The sequence below is a fragment of the Sciurus carolinensis genome, chromosome 12 (genome assembly GCF_902686445.1).
Source record: "Sciurus carolinensis chromosome 12, mSciCar1.2, whole genome shotgun sequence".
NCBI classification, from domain to species: domain Eukaryota; kingdom Metazoa; phylum Chordata; class Mammalia; order Rodentia; family Sciuridae; genus Sciurus; species Sciurus carolinensis.
The window spans coordinates 45189020-45212058 of record NC_062224.1 but is presented as its reverse complement, the minus strand read 5'-3'; the positions used below and the strand labels follow the sequence as shown (position 1 = coordinate 45212058).

At 39.1% G+C, this 23039-nt stretch overlaps 1 protein-coding gene across 15 annotated transcripts in view; it reads right to left on the bottom strand.

Moving 5' to 3' along the window:
- Positions 1-10750: 10750 nt before the first annotated feature.
- The window catches only part of LOC124961720 (ankyrin repeat domain-containing protein 26-like), an 87137-nt gene continuing 74848 nt past the window's right edge, over positions 10751-23039 (bottom strand). For 7 of the 15 annotated variants that reach the window (XM_047520641.1, XM_047520644.1, XM_047520642.1 and 4 more), the window contains 4 exons: positions 22797-22922; positions 20708-20781; positions 16488-19510; positions 10751-15741 (listed from right to left, as the gene is read on the bottom strand). In XM_047520641.1, the coding sequence (XP_047376597.1) occupies positions 20733-20781; positions 22797-22922 (175 nt within the window). In that variant the 3' untranslated portion in view covers positions 10751-15741; positions 16488-19510; positions 20708-20732. Of the gene's footprint in view, positions 15742-16487; positions 19511-20707; positions 20782-22761; positions 22923-23039 lie in introns of those variants that run through there. The other 8 variants (XM_047520639.1, XM_047520635.1, XM_047520632.1 and 5 more) reach the window with 8 other exon arrangements.

The window sequence follows — 23039 nt, the reverse complement described above, 5'->3', positions numbered from 1 at the left end:
TTGGTTTTGATGTACCATCCCTTGGCTATGCTGCTGGATTTGGCCAACCACTACATTGTCTAGAATTTTTGTATCTGTAACTATAGAATTACTGGCCAAAATTTTCCTGTCTCCTACTGTCTTTGGTAGGTTCTGGAATCACAATGTTTAAAACCTCATAACTTGAATTGGAGAGCATTCCCATTCTTGCTATTCTCAGGAAGAGTTTTGTGAAATTGGAATTATTTTCTCTTGACCATTTGATAGAACTTGCCATTGAAACTATTTCAGGACATTTAAGTTTTTTAATGACTCTTCCATTTATTTGAAGTATGTAACATTATTTAAGAAAAGTTTGGTTTTTATAATATTATTCTCACTCTCTCACTACAAATGATTTCACATAAAGCATTTTTTTTATTAGTAACCATAAGAGCAGTCACAGGAAAGCCTTCAGCTTGCTAATTTTGGAGTCTAGAGCTCTGGTTCTGGAAGGTCAGAGGGGCGATGAGATAGATCCACCCAGAAATGAGAGCAGATGAGCACCAGAGAGATGGAGGCTGCCTTCCTCAGAGAACAAGAAATGCAGTTTCTGAGGTTGTAGACTGCATAAAACTCAGTTTACTACCCTAAGAGAAAGGAGGTTTCAGACCTCACCTTCCTAACTCCTCTTCCAAAAAAGCACTGGCCACCACTAGGCTAGGGAACCATCCTGTTTAACTGGGTAACAGTAACCTCCTTTGTTCTTCTCTTCATTTATTAGATTCCAAATTGCATGAGCAATTGACATTAATATTTCTGTGCAATGCCCATAATTTCCCCATAAATCAGACCAAGTTTCAATTTGTAAGCATGGAAATTGATCTCCAAAATCAATTAAGCAACTCCAAATAACAAGGCTGCAGAGCCAAGATCTGAACCTAAGGCCCCTGGAATTGGAAGGAACTTCAGAAATCATTTTGTGGCCTCTATGTTCTGCTGGGAAGGTCAAAGATGCACATCTGGCAAGGGCCAGAGTTGTGACCCAAGCAAAGGTCCTGACTCCTGGGCCAGGTTCCATTATCTGGAAGGATTTCCCCCAACTGGAGTCACTTGACTGATGCTTTTCAAAACCCATTACAGTGTGACAAACTTGCCTTTGTGCAAAGACTATAAGGAGAGTTTTAATTCTTTCAGAAAGTAATGGGAACATTTCCCCATGTAATGACCCCTGGTGAAAAGGCAGAAATGTACATTTCCTCATGTAGTGAGTTTGTGTGGAAAGTGGCCTCAAATCAACAGGAAGAAATTGCTTGGTCACAAATGAGTACTTCATACTCTAAATCTATCTGCATTGAAAAAGAACTTTTTAAAGCATCGGCTGGCTTCTGATTCTCCGATGCTTTGCGGTTTCAGAGCATTTTCTCCATGCTGTTGATTTTCTCCCATTCAACAAACCTTTATTGAGCTCTGGCTGCTGTGAATGTGTACAAGACCCCCACTGTGTGTCGAGGGACAGGTACATATGAAACCTCTGTGGTGCATGACAGGGATGGCACACGTGAGGGAGTCTTCTGGGGTGGGGAGCAGGAGAGCAGCGGCACCGTGTGCACGCACACTGGAGCAGCAGTGTGAAGATGCTGGCGCTGGCCATGGGCAACTGTGAGATCCCCTCAGGAGGAAAGCAGTGGAGCCCCGTGGGGAGCAGCATGGCGGGTTCACCGTGGGTGAGGGATGGGCACCATGGATGGTGGCCCTCAGTCTGAGTTCCAAGGCTGCCATTTATGACCTTGTGACCTTTAGTGTTGTGTTCTTTTACTTCCCTCTGCCTTGGTTTCCCCATAAAGAAAGAACAGGACGAAGCTCATAAGGAGGTTGTGAGACTCAACAGATACGGCACTTAGCAGAATATTGAGTGCGTGGCAGGGCTCACCAGCTCCTTCTGCAGAAGACCCTGAGCAGCTGGAGGAGGTTGGCCAGTTTGGGACCACAGCTTCCATGACAGATAAGTTAGACCTTATTATAGGGACAAGGGAGGTTTCTGAGAAAGGTGGTGATGTGCTCAGATCTGTGATTCAGAAAAGAACTGTCATTTGATGAAAGGAGAAAGAGAAGAGAGGAAGTGAGTCTTCCAATAGTCAATGCTTTGCTGTGTGTGTGTGTGTGTGTGAGAGAGAGAGAGAGAGAGAGAGAGAGAGAGAGAGAGAGAGAGAGAGATTGATTGATTTCCTCTACAGAATGCCCCTGATTCCAGGAGCCTTGACTTCCTTACTTGCTGGAAGCTGGAACTCAGGGCCTGCTACTCATTGCTGAATGAATGAATGAATGAATGAATGGTGGCGCTGTGATTCTCACAACAAAACACAGTTTTGAACAGGAAGAAGATGGCAGTCCATTTCACAGATGAGGGGACCTGAACATCAGGAGACTCGGTGACTTCCTCACTGCCCCACAGTGAGAAGCAGCCCTGGGACTGGAAAAGGGGACTTTCTACTCTGGGTGCAGGAACCTACCATGCCAAACTGACCTGTTCAAACATAATATTACTACTGATGACTTAAATTAACAAGAACAGAAGACTAGGGTCATGGGGGAGGGAGTCTAAGACCAATGGAGTAAGTAATCATAATGACTTTGACAATAGTAAATAAATGAATTCAATTCTATTTAAAAAGTTAGAAAGTTCCGTGATGCACACTAGATGGCAGCATTGGGCATCTCAGCATTTAAGGACTGAAAGGAGCAGCTGTCTCATCCCTTCACAGAGGTGCTGTCTAGGTCAAGCCCTGGGCGAGCGCTGAATTCCATTACTTTATTTAAGCATCAAAATCATTTAATACTAAAATCATTTAGGACTTAAACATCCTAGTGGAAGGATCAAATCCCAAGTTGCAGGATCCTTGTGTCACCACCTTCCTCCTATGAGAGCAGGCAGGGAAAGAGTGAAGGGAAATGTGCTCCCTTGTCCTCTCCAGAGGCTGGCTTTGGCGGCCTCTCTGTGTCACTGAAGAAATCCCTCTGGGGAAGCCTTGATCTCTAGAAGCCTCTGAGCTGGGGGTTCTTCCCTAGTTAGGAAGGTGTGGCAGAGGCTCTGGCTTCCTCTGGGCATTTGGATGGACTGAGTTCATCTACAAGCACCTCTAGCAGGCCCTCCTTCCTGGCCCTCTGACTCCCTGTCCTAGGCACACTGGTGACTGGTCACACATGCTAGTGCCCAGGCTCTTTCCAGGACCTTTGATGAATAGCTGATGTTTATAGAGGACCTACTATGTGACAGGTATTATGCCCCAAACACCAACCTCCAGCCCCACGTGCTTCATTCCAAACAACCCATCAGCATCCACTTTCCTGTTCCAGGTTCCTTGGGACTCCCAACTCACTGCCCCAAGCCTGGTGTCCTCCCTCTCACATGGAAAGGGCTTATTCTGTCTGTACCCACTGCTCAGGAATGCATCAAGGTGTGTCTGTCACATGGTAAGAGGGATGTGTGTTTTCTCTCCCCAGGCAATGGTATGATGGAACTTCAATATACCGAAATGGTGGTTCGGATTTTAAAAATTCATGTTTCAGGCTTTTAGATGAGGAACTTGGGAGATAGGTAGATGTTATGGCTTCAAATCACACCAAGTGGCAGCAGTGTCTGTGCCTAGCATGTCCCTTACTCTGTTTGTTGCTCACATGAACAGAATAGCTCTGTGGCAGTTCTGCCCACACAGGGTTCCAGTGACTGAAGCCTTGACTGGCTTGAGTATCATAAAAACAACATACAGATAAGTATTAAAAATAACAACAATAACCACTAGTTTTTATTAAGTGTTTAATGTGGATTAACTCCTTTAACTCTTACAACTCAGTGGAGCAGGTATAATCATTATGATAACTTGGCACATGAAAAAACTTAGGTCAGAGAATTTAATTTTCCATGATCAGAAAGGCAGACACTGGTGGCACTAAGATTGAAATCCAAGTTTTCTGCTTCTAGAGGCTGAGTTCCTAAACTTACTCCACCATCCACTCAATTTCTCCCCCAAATTCAATGTGAATTGTGCTTGACCTCGGTTATACAAAGCAGCCCCTTGCCTTATGCATGCGCGCGCGCACACACACACACACACACACACAGTCAGTTACTCTTTATTGAAGGAGAGCAGCCCCAAACCCCCAAACACCTCCCCAGGCAGTGACTGGAGAAAGGAAGGAACAGACACCTGGAGTTGAGTGTTGCCTTTGCCTTACTGTATTTTGCTCTTGAGTAAAACAATGCAGTGTGTGTGTGTGTTTGTAGGTGGGTGGGTGGGTGCGCGCATGCACGTGCCAAGAGCAGTGTCCATATTTGTCCATATGGAGCTGTGACACAGACAGGATTATGGTACTTTCATGTGACAACTGGACTTGAATTTCCCTCATACTCTCTTAGAAAATTATAAAACACCCTTGCCTGGACCCTGCAATGCTTTTTCATACCCATTTTTGTCAAGGCCAACATACAAGGAAGTCCTTAGCCTGCCTAGGACACTTGTTCACCCTCGGGCCTCCCAAGGATGGAAGATCTGCCTCACACAGTTTTCATCCCCATGCTGGCCAGCATACAGTGGGTGCTCAGTAAATGTTGGTTCACACAAAATAAAGTGTGAGCCCACCCTAGGGAGAGGAAGGGGTGGGTCAACTCTTGATCCCTGTGGTGCCTGCTCTTCCACCTCACTGTCCCTTCCACCTCACAGGTCACCTCTTGACTTTTGACTGACAGCAGGATGCCATCAGACTTCCAACTCCCCAATGCCATGATAACTCTAAGTCACTTTGGCTCATGCTGACTGGTTCTAATTTGGATTCTTAGTCATAAATTCTTGCAGATTTCATGGTTGAGGGAATTATCCTTATCTCCCTGAATTCCAGGATCTGGTCTGTGAAAGACTCACAAGTCTTCCCCTTCAGTGTAACTTATACTTTTTTTAACATTATTTTGGGCTGCACTTTTCCTACAGATAACAGGTAGTTTGCTGAGGAATGTGATATAACCTGTCCACTTAAGCCAGGCAGGTACATTTCTTCTCAGAAAAGAAAGTATGTGGAGGTCAATACAGTGGGCCCATTTTATAGAATGATTTTCTTAACCTGTGTTCCTCCCACTTTCATGTGTCTGTTCCCTCTCATTGTGAATGATTCTTAATGTGTACTTTGTTTTTAATATTGTTTTAGATATTGATAGATCTTTATTTTATTCATTTATTTAGATGTGGTGCTGAGAATCAAACCCAGTGCCTCACACATGCTAGGCAAGTGCTCTACCACTGAGCCACAGTCCCATCCCTAAATGTGTATTTTCTATTTAAAATATTACTAAATTAGATATCTTTATTACAAGCTGGGAAGTAAACTTGAAAACTGGGAGGTAGTATCACAGGAGAAGAGGTGCCCCTGAAGAAGAGTCTGAAAAGTTTCCACCTCCCTCAACCCATTGCATTTTCTAGAATTTTGTACAAGTAGAATTATCCAGAATGTCTGATTTCTTTACTGAAGGTTATTATTTTGAGATTCATTTATGTTGTTGTGTATCTGTAATTTATTCCTTTTTTTCCCAAGTAGTGTTCTATTTGTATGACTCTACTACAATTTATTCCTCCATTTACCTTCTGATGGACGCCTGGATTGTTACACATAAAAGTTCCTTCAAAACTTTGTGTACAAGTCTTGTTATGAGACTACTCTCTCTTATCTTGGTTAAAGCCTGAAAGTGGAGTGACTGGATCATATGATAGGTGGTTTAACTTTTTTAATTGCCCAAGTGTTTTTAAAAATGTTTGTACCATTTTACATTTGTAAAATATAAGTGAAAAAAATAAAGTACAACAAAAAGCTATTACTGTCAAATATTGGCAAATTGAGGTGCTCTCGATTTTAGTGACTCATATTGCTAATTTGATGCTACTACCATTTCATAAGTGAATGACAATATGAGATCAGAATATATAGAGGAAATCTGTAACTCCTGAATAGAACTTTGTCTTGACCTAAAAAAAAAAAAAATGAACAAACAAACAAACAAAAAAAAACACTAAAAAGTGTGAATGTGTCAAAACATGCCATTCAGCTAATCTCCAAATCCCACAGACAGGTATACAGAATAAAATATTAACAAGGCAAATACCAAGAAACATACAAGAGTAAGTCAGGGGCAGATTCATGTTTGGTAGAGTCTAAAACTTATACAACTTGGGGGTCCTTTATGAGGTACAAAATCCAATATTACAAGTCTACAACTGACAAAAAAAAAGTCAACACAGTTTTCCTGATAGGCATTCTAATGCTGGAAGGCTAACTCATTCATGAACGAGACTGACTCAACCACATACATACACCCTACCAAACCCAAACCAAGCCCACCTCCACTCAAGTCCCCTAGAGATGAAAAGTACAAAATGTGTCCATGGCCCCAGAGCTCTACCTGAAGCAAAGTAAAATGTGCAGTAGGGCAAATGAGAATGGAAAGATATCCATTATTAATCAATTGCAATCGATACACCTCCCTTCTATAGGTATTAGAAAAACATATGATCATGTCAACGTATTGCTAAGTTAATGTATTAACCTTGAGGTTAAGCTTTATCCCAAATCCATCTCTGAAAAGAAAGGAAGGGGAAGTGGTGGAAGTACAAGCACCATTAAAATGTTCACATCTCCACCTTTCTCCAAACAAGTAACTCTCAAAACCTCAACACTGGGTACTCATGGAGATCTTACCTTTAATATAGCCATAAATGCTGAAAATATGATGTCTGACCTTAAGTCATTTTAATCCAGGAACGTACAAAGGAAGGTTGGTTAAAGGAAGCAAATCAACCAGATATGGATAGGTGGGCTGAAAAAAATAATCAAGAAATTTGTTTCTGCTAAACACAGAGATTTGCTAAATGACCTAGGATCCCAGGTCTACCCGGGCATGCAAGGTTTATCCACTGTTGGTCAGTCATCAAGCACCTAAGCAGTTGCTATGGAGACCACCTAAGTTTCACATGGGTCCCCTCAACTAACATTCTGGGAAACTCAGACAAAAGGTAGCAACACTATCCCATACTTGGATTAACAGCTGGGCACAGAAACATTTTTTCCATCCTCAACTATTCTGTTCTTCTCTGAATCAATTTGTTATGCCTTGATGTTAGAGTGTGTTCATACAGTGATTTTTGCTAATTTACTTTATACTCTTTAATATGAAGCAACAGACATAAGAAAATCCACCCTGAATTTAGCCTGAGGAGTATTGTGCTCTCCACCATCACACAAAGCTTAATATTTTTAAGCACCCTGCAGTGTATGCGTAGACATTAAATTAAAAAGAAATGTGTTTCAGTGCATGCAAACACATATACACACTTAAACCCTATAATTTCCCAAATGTCTCTAGAGTAAATCCTGAAAGGAAAGCCCTATGTCACATAAATAATTTCCTCTAGAGATATTGGAAATCCTAGGACATTACCCAGGATCCTGTCTCTTGGTGTCTTTCCCACAGTGAAATATTAAACTAATGGTGTGGATTACACCTACAGTGCAAGGAGAAACTGAACACCAGGCAGCACCTGCAGGATCAGGTCTGGAGCTCTGACACCACCTGTTAGCGTAGGAATCGTAATCCCTGGGAGCACAAAATGATTGTATCCCAGAGGCAGGACTGCTTATAAAGTTTACGAGTGATCCTGACTTTTTTTTTTAATTGCAAAATTTAGGCTGACAAGGTAAAAGGGCATCCAATGCCATGATAGTAGATTGGTTGAGTTGAGGTCAGAGACTTCCCAAAAGGAATAGAGCTTTGGGACCATCCGTTTATAGTTGTCATTGCTGGACATTTCCGAGTCAGCAACGAGCTGGCGATTGCATCACCTATCTTCCAAATAACCACAACGCCCCAAACACACACTTCATCCAGAGAATGTTTCATGTCTTTCTTTTGTGTAAACAATCTTAGAACTACCAAGAAGCTTACAATTCTACTTAATATTCACACAGTAGCTTATTGCACATTTAATTATTCAATTTTTCATTAGACAATTTATCTTATTATATCGAGAAGAAGCTTTGCAAACTAGAGCAAGAAAGAAAGTGGCTTTGAGATTCAAACCACAATAGTTCCCAGTGCAGAACTCAAAACACAGAGGCTCTGTGATTTTGGACAAGTTTTTTTATTCTTTCAAATTATCAGTTCCTTTTTCCTCAAAAGGAGATACTAATAACTATGTTGGAGATTTGTTGGCAGGATTAAATGAGTGATACAATCAACATGTCTGACAAATGATAAGTGTACAATAAATATTTTCATTTCAAGTTCTTATGGCAGGTTTCTTTTTCCTTAAGAGAAGGATTATTGGTATAACTAATGACAAAAATCTCAGTTTTCAGCAAGTGTCTCAAAGAATTTTTTCATAAAATCCTCTTTTCAGGGTATTAAAATGTTTGATTCTGAGAAAATTTGATTTTATATTATTAAAAAGGTATGAAATGGGAAGTAGGTTTGTCTGTGGGATCAAAAGTTCTTCTTAACTGCACGCTATACCTTTCTCCTGGGTCTATTATGATGGGTAAATAAGAGATAATGAAAATCAGTTGGAAAATTGGAATGTGGCAAACTTCTCATGGCTTTGCTTATTGCAAAATTAACAGAAATATACTTTCAAGTCTCCTAACTACTTTGTAAGTAATCATTCTTCCACAAAAGACTCCTTGTTTTCTGCGTTCAACTAATCCACAAATTGAAGGTGTATTGAAGACCGACACTGAGATTCTTTCATATTAAACACTACAGATTCTGCAAGAAAAATAAATGAGATTTTATATTAATTATTGATGCACAATCTACACATAGAACTTGTTTCCTTCTTAGACTCATCATGGAAGAGATAATTTCTACACTCCAAAAAACTGAAACCTAGGGAGATATGATTATCACATGAATCAACTATCACACAATTGATTATTATCTGCATATAAAAAGTTAAGGTGGTGTGACCTAAACTTTCCTAAAGAGTTGGCCAGAAATGTAATATATCACTAGGGAATCAGGTCAGCAGGAGATAGTTAGGTCATGAAAATGTTGGATTTTAATTGAATGTTATAGGCAGGTGAAAAATAGACTAAGGAATAATGAAAAGATGCTACCTAGGGATGGGACTGGATCAACAGCTATTTTAAGGACCAGATGAAGAATTCAGGAGGTGTGGGTAGAGATGTTGGTGCTAGCTAGGTGCCAGAGCATGAATGCAAGACTTAGCTTTGTTATTTTATTCCATGGGCCAATATGGTGCCAGTTGGGGCAGGTGGGGTTAGAGGAGGAAAATGAGTTTCAAGAGCAGTACACACAGTAGTACCTTATAGAAATTTCGATTTGCTTTTCAAGAGTTCACCTCTGGCCTTGGCATTATTAATTTACACACTGCTTTCCCACATTAACTATTGCTTGACTTAGTTATCTTCCTCATTCAGTTTAGTTCAATCCATTATATTTCTTGACCACCTATTGTGCACCAAACACAGACCTTAGAGAAATGAAGAGTAAGAATCAAGGCACTTACAATTTAGTCCATAAGAGGTCTGGACACACATTCTGTTCAATGATACTGAGATGGCTTTTGTGCCATTGACCACGATGACACAAAAACAATGATGGGTCAAACTGCCGTCTCTGAGCACCCCTGGTAGTGTGCTATCCAACTGTGCTGGTTGTCATATTCTTTTTCCAGGCAATCACAGGAAAGAGAAATCATCATTTTCACTTAAGAATGCTCTCTAGCGAGAAATGGGGATGTATACCTATAGTCCCAGCTACTTGGGAGGCTGAGGCAGGAGGATTGCTTGAACCCAGGAGTTTGACACCAACCTGGGACACACAGCAAGACCCATCAAGAGAAAGAGAGAGAGAGAGAGAGAGAGAGAGAGAGAGAGAGAGAGAGAGAGAGAGAGAGAGAGAGAGGATCCTCACATAGCATTACAGCAGTAAAAATTCTTAGTTTTCTTAAATATTAACTCAAATAGGTATGTTTTACAATTTACTGGGACTGAGCAGCATGCATAACGTTCTCCTGCTGCACAAAGACTATTTTGAGATAAAAGCACTTGTGCAACTAAACTGAGCACCACTGACCACCATATTTCATGGAACATTTTTTTAATGAAAAGACAGACTAGTTAGTCCATCGTGGGTATTTATTGAGGAGAAAATTTTTCAAATTTTAATAAAATGAGCTTGTCACTTCAAGAAAAGCAACCAACAGTATTTGCAGTAAGAATTCCAAACTTTCAAGAAAATATTAGAATTTTGAAAAAATTTTTCAGTCACCAGTAACTTGACAGCTTGTTATTAAACATGATGATATCTTTAATCTTCTGACAAGAATGATGGTGATATTAATGACTGATTTTTTGCATGCTGTATAGTAAATATGTCAACATATTGAATATCTATCTGCACAGTTCAATAAGACAATGAATGTTTGAGGTTATAAAATCAGACTTAAGTAAAAGAATTATTCAAAAAGCATTTTAGACCAATAGGTTAATGCAACAGAACTGAAGAAGTTCACTGATAAATTTGAAATTCCACATTTCAATACAAACTTAACAAACCAGTTCATGTCAAGTTTTGGAGTATACAAAAGAATATTGAGAGTAATTATTGACAAAGGTTAGATATCACATATTCAAAGATTTATCCCCACTAGGGGGTTGGGAAAACCAACGAGGAAGGTGTTCACCTGTGCACAGTCCTCTCAACAAGGACAGCATGGATTAGGGTACATGCCTGATTGTCCTTTTCTGTTGGGGCATCGATCTCTTCTTCAACCCAGAGGACAGCAGAAAAAATTAATTGGCTGGCAGATGATCCTATGTGGTTTGACCAATGGTCCCTCACAGGGGAAAAGCTTCAAGTGGTTCACACACTAGTCCAAGAACAGCTTCAAGCTGGTCATATTGAATCTACTTTAAGTCTATGGAATACTCCTAGTTTTGTGATTAAAAATATGGTAAGTAGAGATTGTTACAAGATCTCTGAGCAATTAACCAGACCATGGAATTAATGGATGCGTGACATCCTGGACTTCCTTTAACTATAGCTATTCCTTTTGATTATTATTTAATCATCATAGACTTAAGGGATTGTTTTTCACTATACCTTTACATCCAGCTGATTGTAAGTGCTTTGCATTTAGTGTTCCAGTCATTAAATTTAAAGAGCCAGTTAAAAGATACTGTTGGAAGGTTTTGCCACAGGCAATGGCTAATTCCAGGACTAGCTTAGGTCAGACTTTGTACATCAAGCCATTGCTCTGGTGGAAGACCAACATCCTGATGCATATTTTACTCGTTACATGGATGACATAATTTTTGGCACATCCTAATTCAGATATGCTTGAAAATGTTTTGCATATTTGGAAACCTCTCTTACCACAGTGGGCTTGTGCACAGAACCTGAAAAAGTACAAAAGTTTTCTCCTTTTTGGTATTTAGGCAGCTTAATCGAAGGACACATGATTTGTCCACAGAACTTATAAATTGAACTCATGCTTTTCATACTCAATGATTTTCAAAAGTTGCTGGGAGATATTAACTGGATACGGCCTGTTCTACAAAAGTGTCCACTGTGGATTTTGGCCTTTTATTTGATATTTTGTGTGGAGATCCCTCTCTGGCCTTTCCTTGACAGCTCACGGCGGAAGCAAAGACTGCATCTGTAAAGGTCGAAACTGCTCTTAAGACTGCACAGCTTACTAGGCTTAATTCACAGGAGCCTGTATATTTGTTGCTATTTCCTAATTTTCTTACCCCTAAAGGGGCTTTGGCAATCCTCACGTGATTGTCAAGTAGCTTTTCAAAATTTTCTTGGCCAAGTAAAAAATCATTACCATCATGATAAACTTTTTTTGTCTGCAATTATAACGTCATTCATCTTCCCCAAAATTATAGGCACTCAGCCGATAGGTAAGGCAGTCACAGTACTTACTGATGGCTCCAGCTCATACTAGAGTGGGGCAGACTCTGTATACCTCTGCTCTCATTGATACTTGACTACATTTTGCTAACAAGTTAATTAATACCTACAGTGGTAGTGACTCTACAGTAGGAGTCACTATGCAAATTGAATCAGCCACCACTGGATATAAGCAGTTAGAAGAGTTATTCCATTCATCCCATACTTTACAAGAAACAATTCAAATGAGTCAGCATCCTTGTTTTATTGGACACATCAGCGTTCACTCCAAATGTCCAGGCCCCTTAACCAAGGGCACTGCTATGGCTGATCATCTTGTTGCAGTTTGGCAGAAGTTGTCTCCTTATGACCATTTTCAAACATCTCATACATTACACCATCAGAATGCTCCGACTTATTCAAGGAGCATTCATATCACCCAAGAACAAGCTCACCAAATTGTTCATCAATGTCCTCATTGTGTAATACATACTCCAGTTTTACCTAGTGTTGTTAATCCCTGTGGTTTGTGGCTTAATCAGTTGTAGAAGATGGATGTGACTCACATCCCTGAATTTGGCAGAGTGTTATGTTCGTGTTAATATTGACACTTCTCATTTCATTTTTGTCACTGCCTGAACAGGAGAAAATACTCATTGAGTCATTTCTCAGTGCTTAGCTGCTTTTGCAGAGCTGGACCACCCACTACAAATTAAAACTGATAATGGTCCAGTTATACTGGTTCTTTTCAATGGTTTTGTGATTGGTATCATTTGGTCACTGAAGACTTATTTCTTATAATCCTCAGCCAAGCCACTGTAGAACAGGCTCATTTGTCTCTTAAATTACAATTACAAAAACAAAAAGGGGGAAGTAGAACCCCACAAAATCATTTGAAACATGCTCTTTTTGTTTTATATTTTTTATATTGTGATGCTGAAGGTAGCACTGCTGCTGACTGACACATGTCTTCCTCTATAGCAAACTGGTCAGGCCAAGTGTGGTGGAGAGACTTAGAAACAGGACAATGGAATGGACACATTACAGCAATAATGTGGGGTAGAGGACATGCTTGAGTCCTTCCAGAAGGTGCACCACATCCTAGCTGGGTACCTGAGTGTGCTGTTCATCACCACCATGGAGGATCTGGAACCAAAGTTCAAAAGACTGAAGGTTGAATGGAGGTGCTGATACTGATCTCTACTGGGAAGAAGCAGCTGAGAAAGAAGAGGAAGAATGCAGAGAAAATTCCACATCCCCAGAATGCCAAACTGCCAAAGTGGGGTCAGCTGAAGAATCTGACACATCACATGGAGCAGATAATCAAACAGCAGGGAGGCACTAAGTCCCTAACCACCATGTTTGTAGCTATGATGGCTTTTCTAAGCTGTCAAGTAGGGTTATGGGGAAACTTATTGGAGTTAATTCCCAGATCCACATTTAGTACACCAGCTGTGTGGACTGGAGAATCCATTCCAGTATTTACTAATGATACTCAAATGATGGAAGGTTTTTCAGATAAAGCTATTACAACTTTTCATTCAACTGGATTTCATTATACATGATGTAAGGAAGTTTATCTATATGTTGGTACCCTATAAATAGGCTGGCTGTTTAAAGGTAAACCCAGAGGAAAAGACAGCACATGGGGGAGCCAGGGTAGTCAATTTCACTGGCCCCTGGGACTTAAAATGGTATGTCCAGACAGTTACAAAAATGGGACTCTCCAATGACAAAACCATGTTTCCTATGAAGCATCCACCAATAGCTTATTGCCCTAGTCATACTACAGCAGAATTGAGTACATTCCCTAAGTGCATGGAATGTGCTAATATTTTGTCCCTGTGACATAAAGTCCCTGGCAGTAGTGGATATATTTTGGATTGTTCTCACAGAATTGATGAGACAACCATGTCAGGGATCTATGACTCCTGGAGGATTTCTTAGGAATGTGCTGACTTTCAGTGGTGGTGGCATGCAAAAAGACCCATGGCATTTGATAGCTGCCTTAGATTTCAATAATTATACCAGCATCTCCCTGAATAACCTCCCTTTATTGCTTAGGAGCTGTAAAGTGGCTTCATGCTATAGTCTGCAAGCCTGTATTCAATCTCCTTATGTTTTAATTTCTGAAAATAGAAAAGTAAAAAGAACTGGAGAAAAATATCAAGTGACTTATCACGAACATAATCTAATTGCATTACTAGGTGTAATAGAGGATAAGGAGTGTCTGTGTTACTTCAATCCTCCTTTGTTTTAATCCCAGCTAGCATTTCAGATTCCTGGTATTTTGATGCTGGAGTTCAAGTATGACATGCCCATCTAAATAATTCCCAGTGTGCTATTATTGATCATATTGCACTTGGAGTAGTCACTTTGATATCTGTTTCTGTCTCTGCCATGACATTGTGATATCCTTATCTAAAAGCATTCAAAAATGCTCATTTTCTTAATAATTACCTCAAAATACTTTGAAAAATGTTGATGAAAAGCTCGAGATTAAATTAAATGCTTTGTAAGCTACCATCAAAGGTACAGTATATGAGCTTGCCACACTTAAATTTAGACAAAGGTTTCATTGCCCTGCTGGCTATAAATGTGTCACAGCTGCAAATTACACTTCCCAATGGGATTGGGAAAAAGTTAAAAATCTTTTAGTGGACATTGGTCAGAGAAATGATGACAGTCTAGATCTTATGGAGTTACATCATATCATCCAGGATATTCAGAAAGCAGGAATGATCTTGTGGATCCTGCATGGCTTGCTGAACAAATACTTAATGATTTAAATGATTCTAATCCTGAAGATATGTTAAAACATTCCATATGTCACATTTTTGGCATCATATTTTACTACTAATTCTCTGTTGTTATAACAGTAGGATGCTGTGTCTTCAGAGAAGAAATCTGAGAACATCAAATGATAGCACATCACTTGCACTGAAAACATTAAAAAAAGGGGAGATTTTCAGGAGAGGTGACTGAATTATGGTTCTTGAACATCCTGTGACAGAGGTGATGCCTCACCCAGGAACATTCAGTGCTAAACTACTGTTTAAGATTGCCCCGTTGCTATGGTGGCACCCTGCTCAAAAGGAAGGTATGGAGCTATCGAGTTCTTGACCTTGAAGTTTCCTTACCAGCTTCCTGGGGGTAGAAAATTATGGGCACAAGCTAATAATAATAATAATAATAATAATAATGCTCATACCTATGTCCTTCATTCTGTTTGAAGAAATTTTCTCTTGAATATATCCTTCAATGATATAAACTATATAATAAATGTACTGAGCTGGCTCATGGTCATTGCACTCCTCCAGACTGTAATATCTACTGGGTCCCATATTTTTTCCTTGCGTGTCTGTCTGTCTTTTCTAATCCCCCATCACCCCTCATTTGGTTTCATGAACTAACTGTCATGAAGACTGCAGCAATATAGTCTTCCACTGCTGCTCTACACTTGTAAATTGTTTTAAAAGTGGATTTTTTATAATTATTTTTTAATTCAGTTTTGTATGTGGTGCTGAGGATTGAGCACAATGCCTCAAGCACACAAGGCAAATGTTCCACCACCGAGCCACAATCTCAGACCAATACTATAAATATTTTGAAAGCACTTTGATTTAGCTAAAGTTTGCTGGTACACAGGGTATTTTGATTTTTATTTTGGTAAACTGAATTTCAGAATACTTGCCCTTATCCTTAGGGTGCAGCTCCACATGTGGATTTAGCATGCTAGTTCCTGAGTTCAATCCTCCATTTCCCAGAAAGAAGACAAAAACAACGGCCAACTTGCTTTTCAGGTCCTGTTACCAAAGGTCCTGCTAACAAAAACAAGAAGAAGGCATTTGTGATTGCCTCTGGCACTTTTCTCCTTTCCCTTACTGAAAACTTTCAGTCTGTATTTCATCAAACACTTTGGGTTTGTGATATAGAAAGTCAAGTGGCTTGTGGCCATGGTGGCAGAGATCTATGATCCCAGACACCAGGATGCTGATGCAGGTGGTTGGCAAGTTCCAGGCCAGCCTGGGAAAATTACCAAGGTCCAGTCTCAAAAAGGGCTGGGATGTTCTGAAGTGATAAAGGGTCCCATTGATCAGTCCTGAGAAAAAGCATCTAATATTAAAGAGAATCAACTGAGGACAGAAAAGGGAACCCCTAATTAAGTAGATGGAAAGCAAATTGTACATAAACAAATGCAAGTTACCCAGAGACTTGTAAGTTTCTACAGTGAACAACATACATACATGGATGTACACTAACAGATATTGGTTTGAATCATGGAAATTATAGTCATGCACTTGTTGCACTATGGAAAATACTTTTTCAGACACTTTTCTACTATATATAGAACATATTTTGTAAATGAGGACATGGAGAGTGAGATGCTGTACTTCATTTTACTAGGTAGCATATTTTCAAGTATCAATAAAGTGCCCTATCAGATGAATGATCAGTAAGTAGGAACCCAGTTTTTATTTGGCTCATCAAGATGGGCTAGGCAGTAGCCCCTTCCAAGCTTTTTATCTCCTAGGAATCAGGCTGTTCTAAAGGCACTAAAGCCAAGTACCTTGGTGAGGGCAGATCCATCCTGTGTGTGTCCTCTGCTGGGCACAGCCTGGAAGTTGCTTGCTTCTCCCACATACCCCCTGCCAGCATCTCTGGCCCCTTGCCTCTAGGTCTAGGCCTGTTGCCTTTCTTCCATCTCTGTTGTTCATGCCACTCTTGCCAGGAGTGTGCAATGGCTGACCTTTGACTACATTACCCCCCTTACAGCTTTCTCAATTGTGAGCAATATCCAGATACCAGCTGGTGTATCTACTGGAGTTGGACCTACAAGACCTCCACTGCCCAAAGCACAGGAACTGCATCCTCAGGACAGTGGAGGATCCCAAGGGCTCCTGGTCCTGTATCCACACACCAAAAATGTCCTCTTGGCAGAGGTCAGAGCCTCAGAGGCACCTTCCCTCCCCCTTTCCTAAATCCACCTCTGCAAGGCAATGATAAAGGTGAAAGAATAAGAATGAAACACATGTTTGAAAAAATGCAATATTATGATTAAAAATAATTTGCCCATGTTTGCTCACTGGATTTGTCATCATTCTGGCTCTGTATCTGAGCTTCTGGTTCCTCATTCTGAGTACATTAATTCAACAAGCACGTGGGAAGGGCAGTGTGACAGGTGCTGGAGTGACTACCTGGAGGTGATAGGGTCCACTGCTCAAGAATCTATATTACAACAGAAGTGTCCTACCAGCAAATTTCACACAAAGTCATAGACACTATGGAAACATCTGAAAAGAGCAGAACTGGAACACTCAGATGAAACCTTTTGCAGTCTTTTCTGGTGGAGGTAATGTGTATGTGGATACCGCAAGTGTAAGGAGACAGTAGCCAGAACAAAGAAGCACATGCAAACAGCCAGAGGCAAGGAAGAGCTCTTAAGGAATTGTAAGTGGTGAAGGTGGAGAGAAGCCAGAGCAAGGGGCTGAGGAGGGTAAGTGGTAAGAGGAAAGGATGAATTAATTTCAAACAGGTAAATATTTTTTTATTCTAGGAGAAGTTAGTTGGAGTATTCCTGAGGATAAAAGGTAGTCCCTTGGCACAGTAAATGATAATATGTTAAACTGGCACAAGTCAGGAGACAACTGATGAAGTGCATTGGCTTGACTCTACTACAAAATGCAGGAGTGTGCATTTTGCTGCCACAAAACAGAACTGGAGGACACCTATGTTTTCTAACACCATACGCAGGTGGACGACATACACCAATAGCAGAAGGAATGAGACCATGGAGCCATGTAAGAGAGCATAAATAAATAAGGATGTTTATTTCACTAAGAATGTTTATATTGTCCTATTTCTCATTTGATGAAATGAGCAAAACATATTTAACAAAACGTATTTAACATAAAATATATTAACCAAAAAAGGGACATTTGCTATTTATAGATCATTTCAGAAAATGATACATTAATACATTAGTCTAAATTTGCTCCACTGTGTTTACAAACTACCTTGGTTTCAGTTCTCTGACTTATACCACATTGCAACACCTGTCACAGTGTAAGGAATAAAAATATTATTTGTAATGCTAAATTGGAAAGGGAGTTATAACTCCGGGAATATCATTTTAAAATGCGGCCTTAAAAGAAGAGTTTCAGAGCCTAGAACTAGTTATATGTAGGTAATAGAATAGACATGTAATATGGAAAGCTATGAAGATAACTTTGATTCAATGGACAATTCTAATTGATCTATTAAATGCTAAGTATGAAATCTACACTGAGTTATACACACTATTTGCAGAATAGAATAGACACGTAATATGGAGAGCTACTAAGATAATTTTGATTGAATTGACAATTTTAATTGATCTATTAAGTGCTAACTATGAAATCTACACTGACCTATTCACACCCTCAAACCTGGAGTAAGCAGGGAGTGGGGACAAGCTAAGGGAGGGGCTGCTCTCCAAGGGACACCCAAGAGCCTATCTAAAGGTCCTGGGCACTGAAGGCTGTAGTTTTCTCCTGCTTGGTGGCAGTGTAGAGTGGTTGGTCTCACCAGGGCAATTTAAAAACATGAAAAGAGTATTTGAAAGTCCCTTTCATCCAATTTTTGCTATCCCATTGAATCAAACTATTTCTTTAACAGAAATTCAGAAGTTTTCCCTCTGGAATGGTTTAATACAGTTCCTAGAACAGATTAGGCAGGAAAAAATAAGAAAAATGTCTTGCAACATTCATCACTGTCCTATTCTGTTAGATAAAGATCTCACCAAAGCATGAGTAGTGAAAAACACACAAGCTTTAGGGACACTCAACGTTGTTAAAAGGAATGAACATATTTAGTGAAACTTTGAAAGCACTGTTCTATTTGTTTTTAATTTAGAAAGGTATCAAAGTCATAGTGCCTCTTTTTTCACATAAGCAAGCACATATATATGAGGTTTAACAGGAAATCATACAAGTAAAATCTGTATAAACACAAATCCATATTCAGCCATAACACAGATAACAAAGTAAAAATGAAGAAAACTGGCCACTATATACAGTTGGACACTGCTGTGTCTTATACACTAGAAAGTCTTTTATAAAATAATCATCTTATATAATCAGAAGACCAATCTTCAATGTCATCCTGCAAGATGGGTTTCTTTACTATCTCCTAAAAGCAAAAACAAAAGGGCAATTAAATTGGTGCCACTGTGACAAGTTTTCAAATGTCCACTTTCATGAGCTGTTTCAAGTCATAACTTTATGCTTTTCTTCAAGTAATTAAGCATCCCATGCATATTTATCAGCAAAATGCAGCATGGGTAATTGATAAACTCACCCTGGAGTTCCCTAATGATATTAAATTTATATATACTCAGAATAGAATTTGGGAACACAATATTCTCATTTGGAAAGGTTGATCTTACTAAGGCCTACTAGAAGTATCTTTAGAGTAAGCCAAATAAAATGCTACCACAAATGTCAATTTCCAATAGGTTCATTATATCACAAGAAAACAGTTTTATGCAAATGATCTTAAACTTATATCCCAGATTTACAAGTTCTTGTTTTGGTTCGTAGATTTCACTATTACCTATAAAAAGAAAAAAAACAAGCATTAAATCTTAAAGAATCAACACTTAAAATGAGACTCCACAATTGAAATACAGTACTAAGCAGAACACCAAAATGATTAGGCTGTAAAAAAGAACTTTGTTCAGCATCTCTTTACATACAAGAGCCAAAGGAGAGAGATGATAGCTTGACAGGTCACAAAGCCAAATGGATCTAGACTCTGGCCTAGAGTTTCAGGGTGTCACTAATGTCATACTCAGTAAAGAAAAAGCATTTTTAGACATAGTTCTAAGATAATGCATATGTAAAAGTTTGTCTTGAGGGTCAAAATGTTCAGTCATGAGATATAAAAGGGTAACTCTCCATGTAAGATGTTTTAATATTTTGAATAAAATAAAGGAATACAAATAAATACCATGAACTCTAGTAGCAGCAATCATTTATTCTCTATTCATCAAGCACAGATACTTTAAGGTATCTGTTGAAGGATGAACCCCTACTGTTAAACCATACAAGCTTAAAATGAGAAAGCTGTCTTTTTAAACAACTTCTTTATTTATTCAAGGTAAGACTTAGTTTCCCAAAATGAATCCACAAAGGAATTATCCATGTGGTGAAATCAATGAGAGTAAAATTCAAAGCACAAAACAAATTTCTCTTTACCATCTACCATACTGCTAGTCATGTGTTCAGATATACACAGACAAGGCCTTCATTTCAAGTATAATTAAATCCAGGCAGAAATGGTAGCAGAAAACTCATTTCCCTAGCCTCAAGCTTCCATGTAAGGACTTGGACTCTCCACCTTCTTCATGAGAGGAGAGATTCACCTAGTGGCTGGATGGATCACATTGAATGCCCTGGCTTGCCTCTCCATCTCTCTTTGAAAGATATATCTGCCTATGGTAATGTGTGGCTCTGCTCCCATGTCTGCAGGGAGCATCCTGTTTCTGGGACACCAGTCAAGTAGTGGTTTCTTCCACTGGAAACTGAATAAGTGTCCAATCTGAGATGGAGGATCTGGAAGCCCACTGTGGCTTCATGACTAAGCCTGTCTTCCTCTTAAGTATTAGGTTTGAGCAGTGCAGCTAGTAGGTTGGTCTCTATCCTTCTGCCTTTTGGCTTCTGATGTGGGGTGGGGGGAATAAAGTGTTCTTTCCTGCCTACCACACCACACCACAACCCAGCAAATGGATGGTTCATTGCAGAGACTTACGGAAAGGTTTTCTTCTTCCTTGACTTTATGATGTTTCTTCTTCAAAATACTGCTCACTTGAAAGAGAGGTAGAGCTGAAAGGGAGATGTTATAAACAGAAATATAGTGAAATGGACAAGAGTAAGACATAACAAATACAAATATGATCTCACTCACTTCAAGAGGGTACACTGAAAGTCCACTGGATCTTACTCTAAATGATGTGTTAGAAAAGCATTCCTTCAAAAAATTTAACTAATACATACACACGTTCCACACTTTGCATATATTTGGTAACTCTTCATGGTGTAAAGAAAACTTTGATATCATTCCTTCTTTTTCTGGAGCACTCAATTGTTATAAGGAAATAAATATACACTCACATATAATAAAATTAAAGAAGTTTGTCATGTGTGAATTTCAATGTTAAACTCCAAATGGCTTATGCATGAAAGAACTCTACACCAGTTAGTATATAATCATATATAATCATATAATCGTATATAATCATAAAATATACGTATTTTATCTCAAAGGCCCAAGGGACAGTTTGTGGAAAGCAAACCCAAAGAATGATGTCTATATTTAAACAACTTGTGAAAATACTAAATGAAAATGAAAAGAATTGGAGGAAGTTGAGAATTACCTCCAACTTCCAGAAGACAGAAAGAAGACAGAGCATTCAACTTGGAGAATAAGAAAGCTTCTGAGATCAATCTTTGATGTCTGAGTAGTAAGTGTTATGTTAGGATAATGTGGTAAGAACTACAATTCAGATAAGAAAGGGACTGCCTTGGAGATGCAAACCAGTCTGTTCAGTTGAGGAAAAGTACCAATCAAAAGTCTGTTGTATACAATGTTTCATCATAAAAATTGTTAAAGTCTGTGGCATCTGGCTTTGACTGTGTTGCACCTAATTTGTCACCTTTAGGGTAGAAAATAGAACCAAAAATGATATTTGAGACCAAGGAAAAAAATTACTGAAATGAAACACCAAAATTTATGTGAGTGTTTGTAATGCCATTCCAAAAATGACAACTATCAAGTGTACTCGTGGGCCTGGGATGTGTCTCAGTACTTGAGAGCTTCACTACCCAGCTTGAGGACCTGTGCTCCCTCCGCAGCACAAACAACACGAGTTAAACATTGACTTCATCTGTACTGTTTTTTTTTTCTTCTAAACTGTTAGGCACAAAGCACTGGAACATAAAATTAGTTAAACCATCAAATGTTACCTTTCATGAAATTGGAGTACTTTTTTAAAGATTTGAGTGATCAGAGTATGGTATATATATTGGTGGCAGCCTGTGCGTACCCCGGGTTCAGTTCTCAACTTTACATAACCATTTTCAAAACAGAATATTATCAGAAAACAATTCTATCTGCAATAAAATTATGAGTGATATATCCTTCCTGCTAATTTTTATTTTTACATATTATCATAAAAATCAATAAGGCACCAAGAGAGCTCTACAATACCTCCGCAACGATAAAACAGAGCATCCCAGAATTATTCAATAATGTACATCCTTAATAGTACAAATGAACAAAACCTGTCTGTGGTAATCTAATAATACAAAAAAGTTGTTAAATGACGGGAGTAAATTTCATGTAATGCTAAGGGATGAAATAAATACTTCATGCTATGAACATGGAGAAAAACTGCATTAATAAACAGTGGGGTTGAAATCACAGACTAGAACCATAATCATTATACTCATTTTCCTTAACATTATAACAAAATGATTTTAAGACAGCACTTCATAATGGAAGTAGTCCAGAATGATTAACCTTGCAAAAAAAGGAGATGGTAAACAAATTGTCTACTCATAGTATTGGGAATATTGTACTTTCTGGAATCATGGCTAAAAATCTTTACAAGTCTCTTGTTTTGTAACATCTCACCCTAAAACCCACCCTTGCCAATCTTTTTATGCAGTATGTTGGCACATCTGACAAATTTCTCTGTTCTTTCTTCATTCTCATGGGTTATTGGGACCTTCACTTCATATGCACAAGTCAATGGAATGACTCTGTAATTTACCAAATGAAACAAAAAGAATTCTATCACAAACCTGAGACCTGAAGGAAAATAGAGAATGCAATTCACCTTGCAGCCACAGTTCTGCATGTTGTTATTTCAACACGGCTGGTGTGCAGTAGGATCATTGATGTTTCCTGAACATTACAACATCTTGCAAGCTCATTACTCACTTCCGCTAGCCTTTCCTTCGTCCTGCAAAGATTGGAAAACAAAATCATTAGTTTCTCATTTCCCCTAAATGAACTGCATTCTTCAGAAAGTGCCATGAGAGTAAATGGAGTTTTCCACTCAACAGTGTTTTAATCCTAA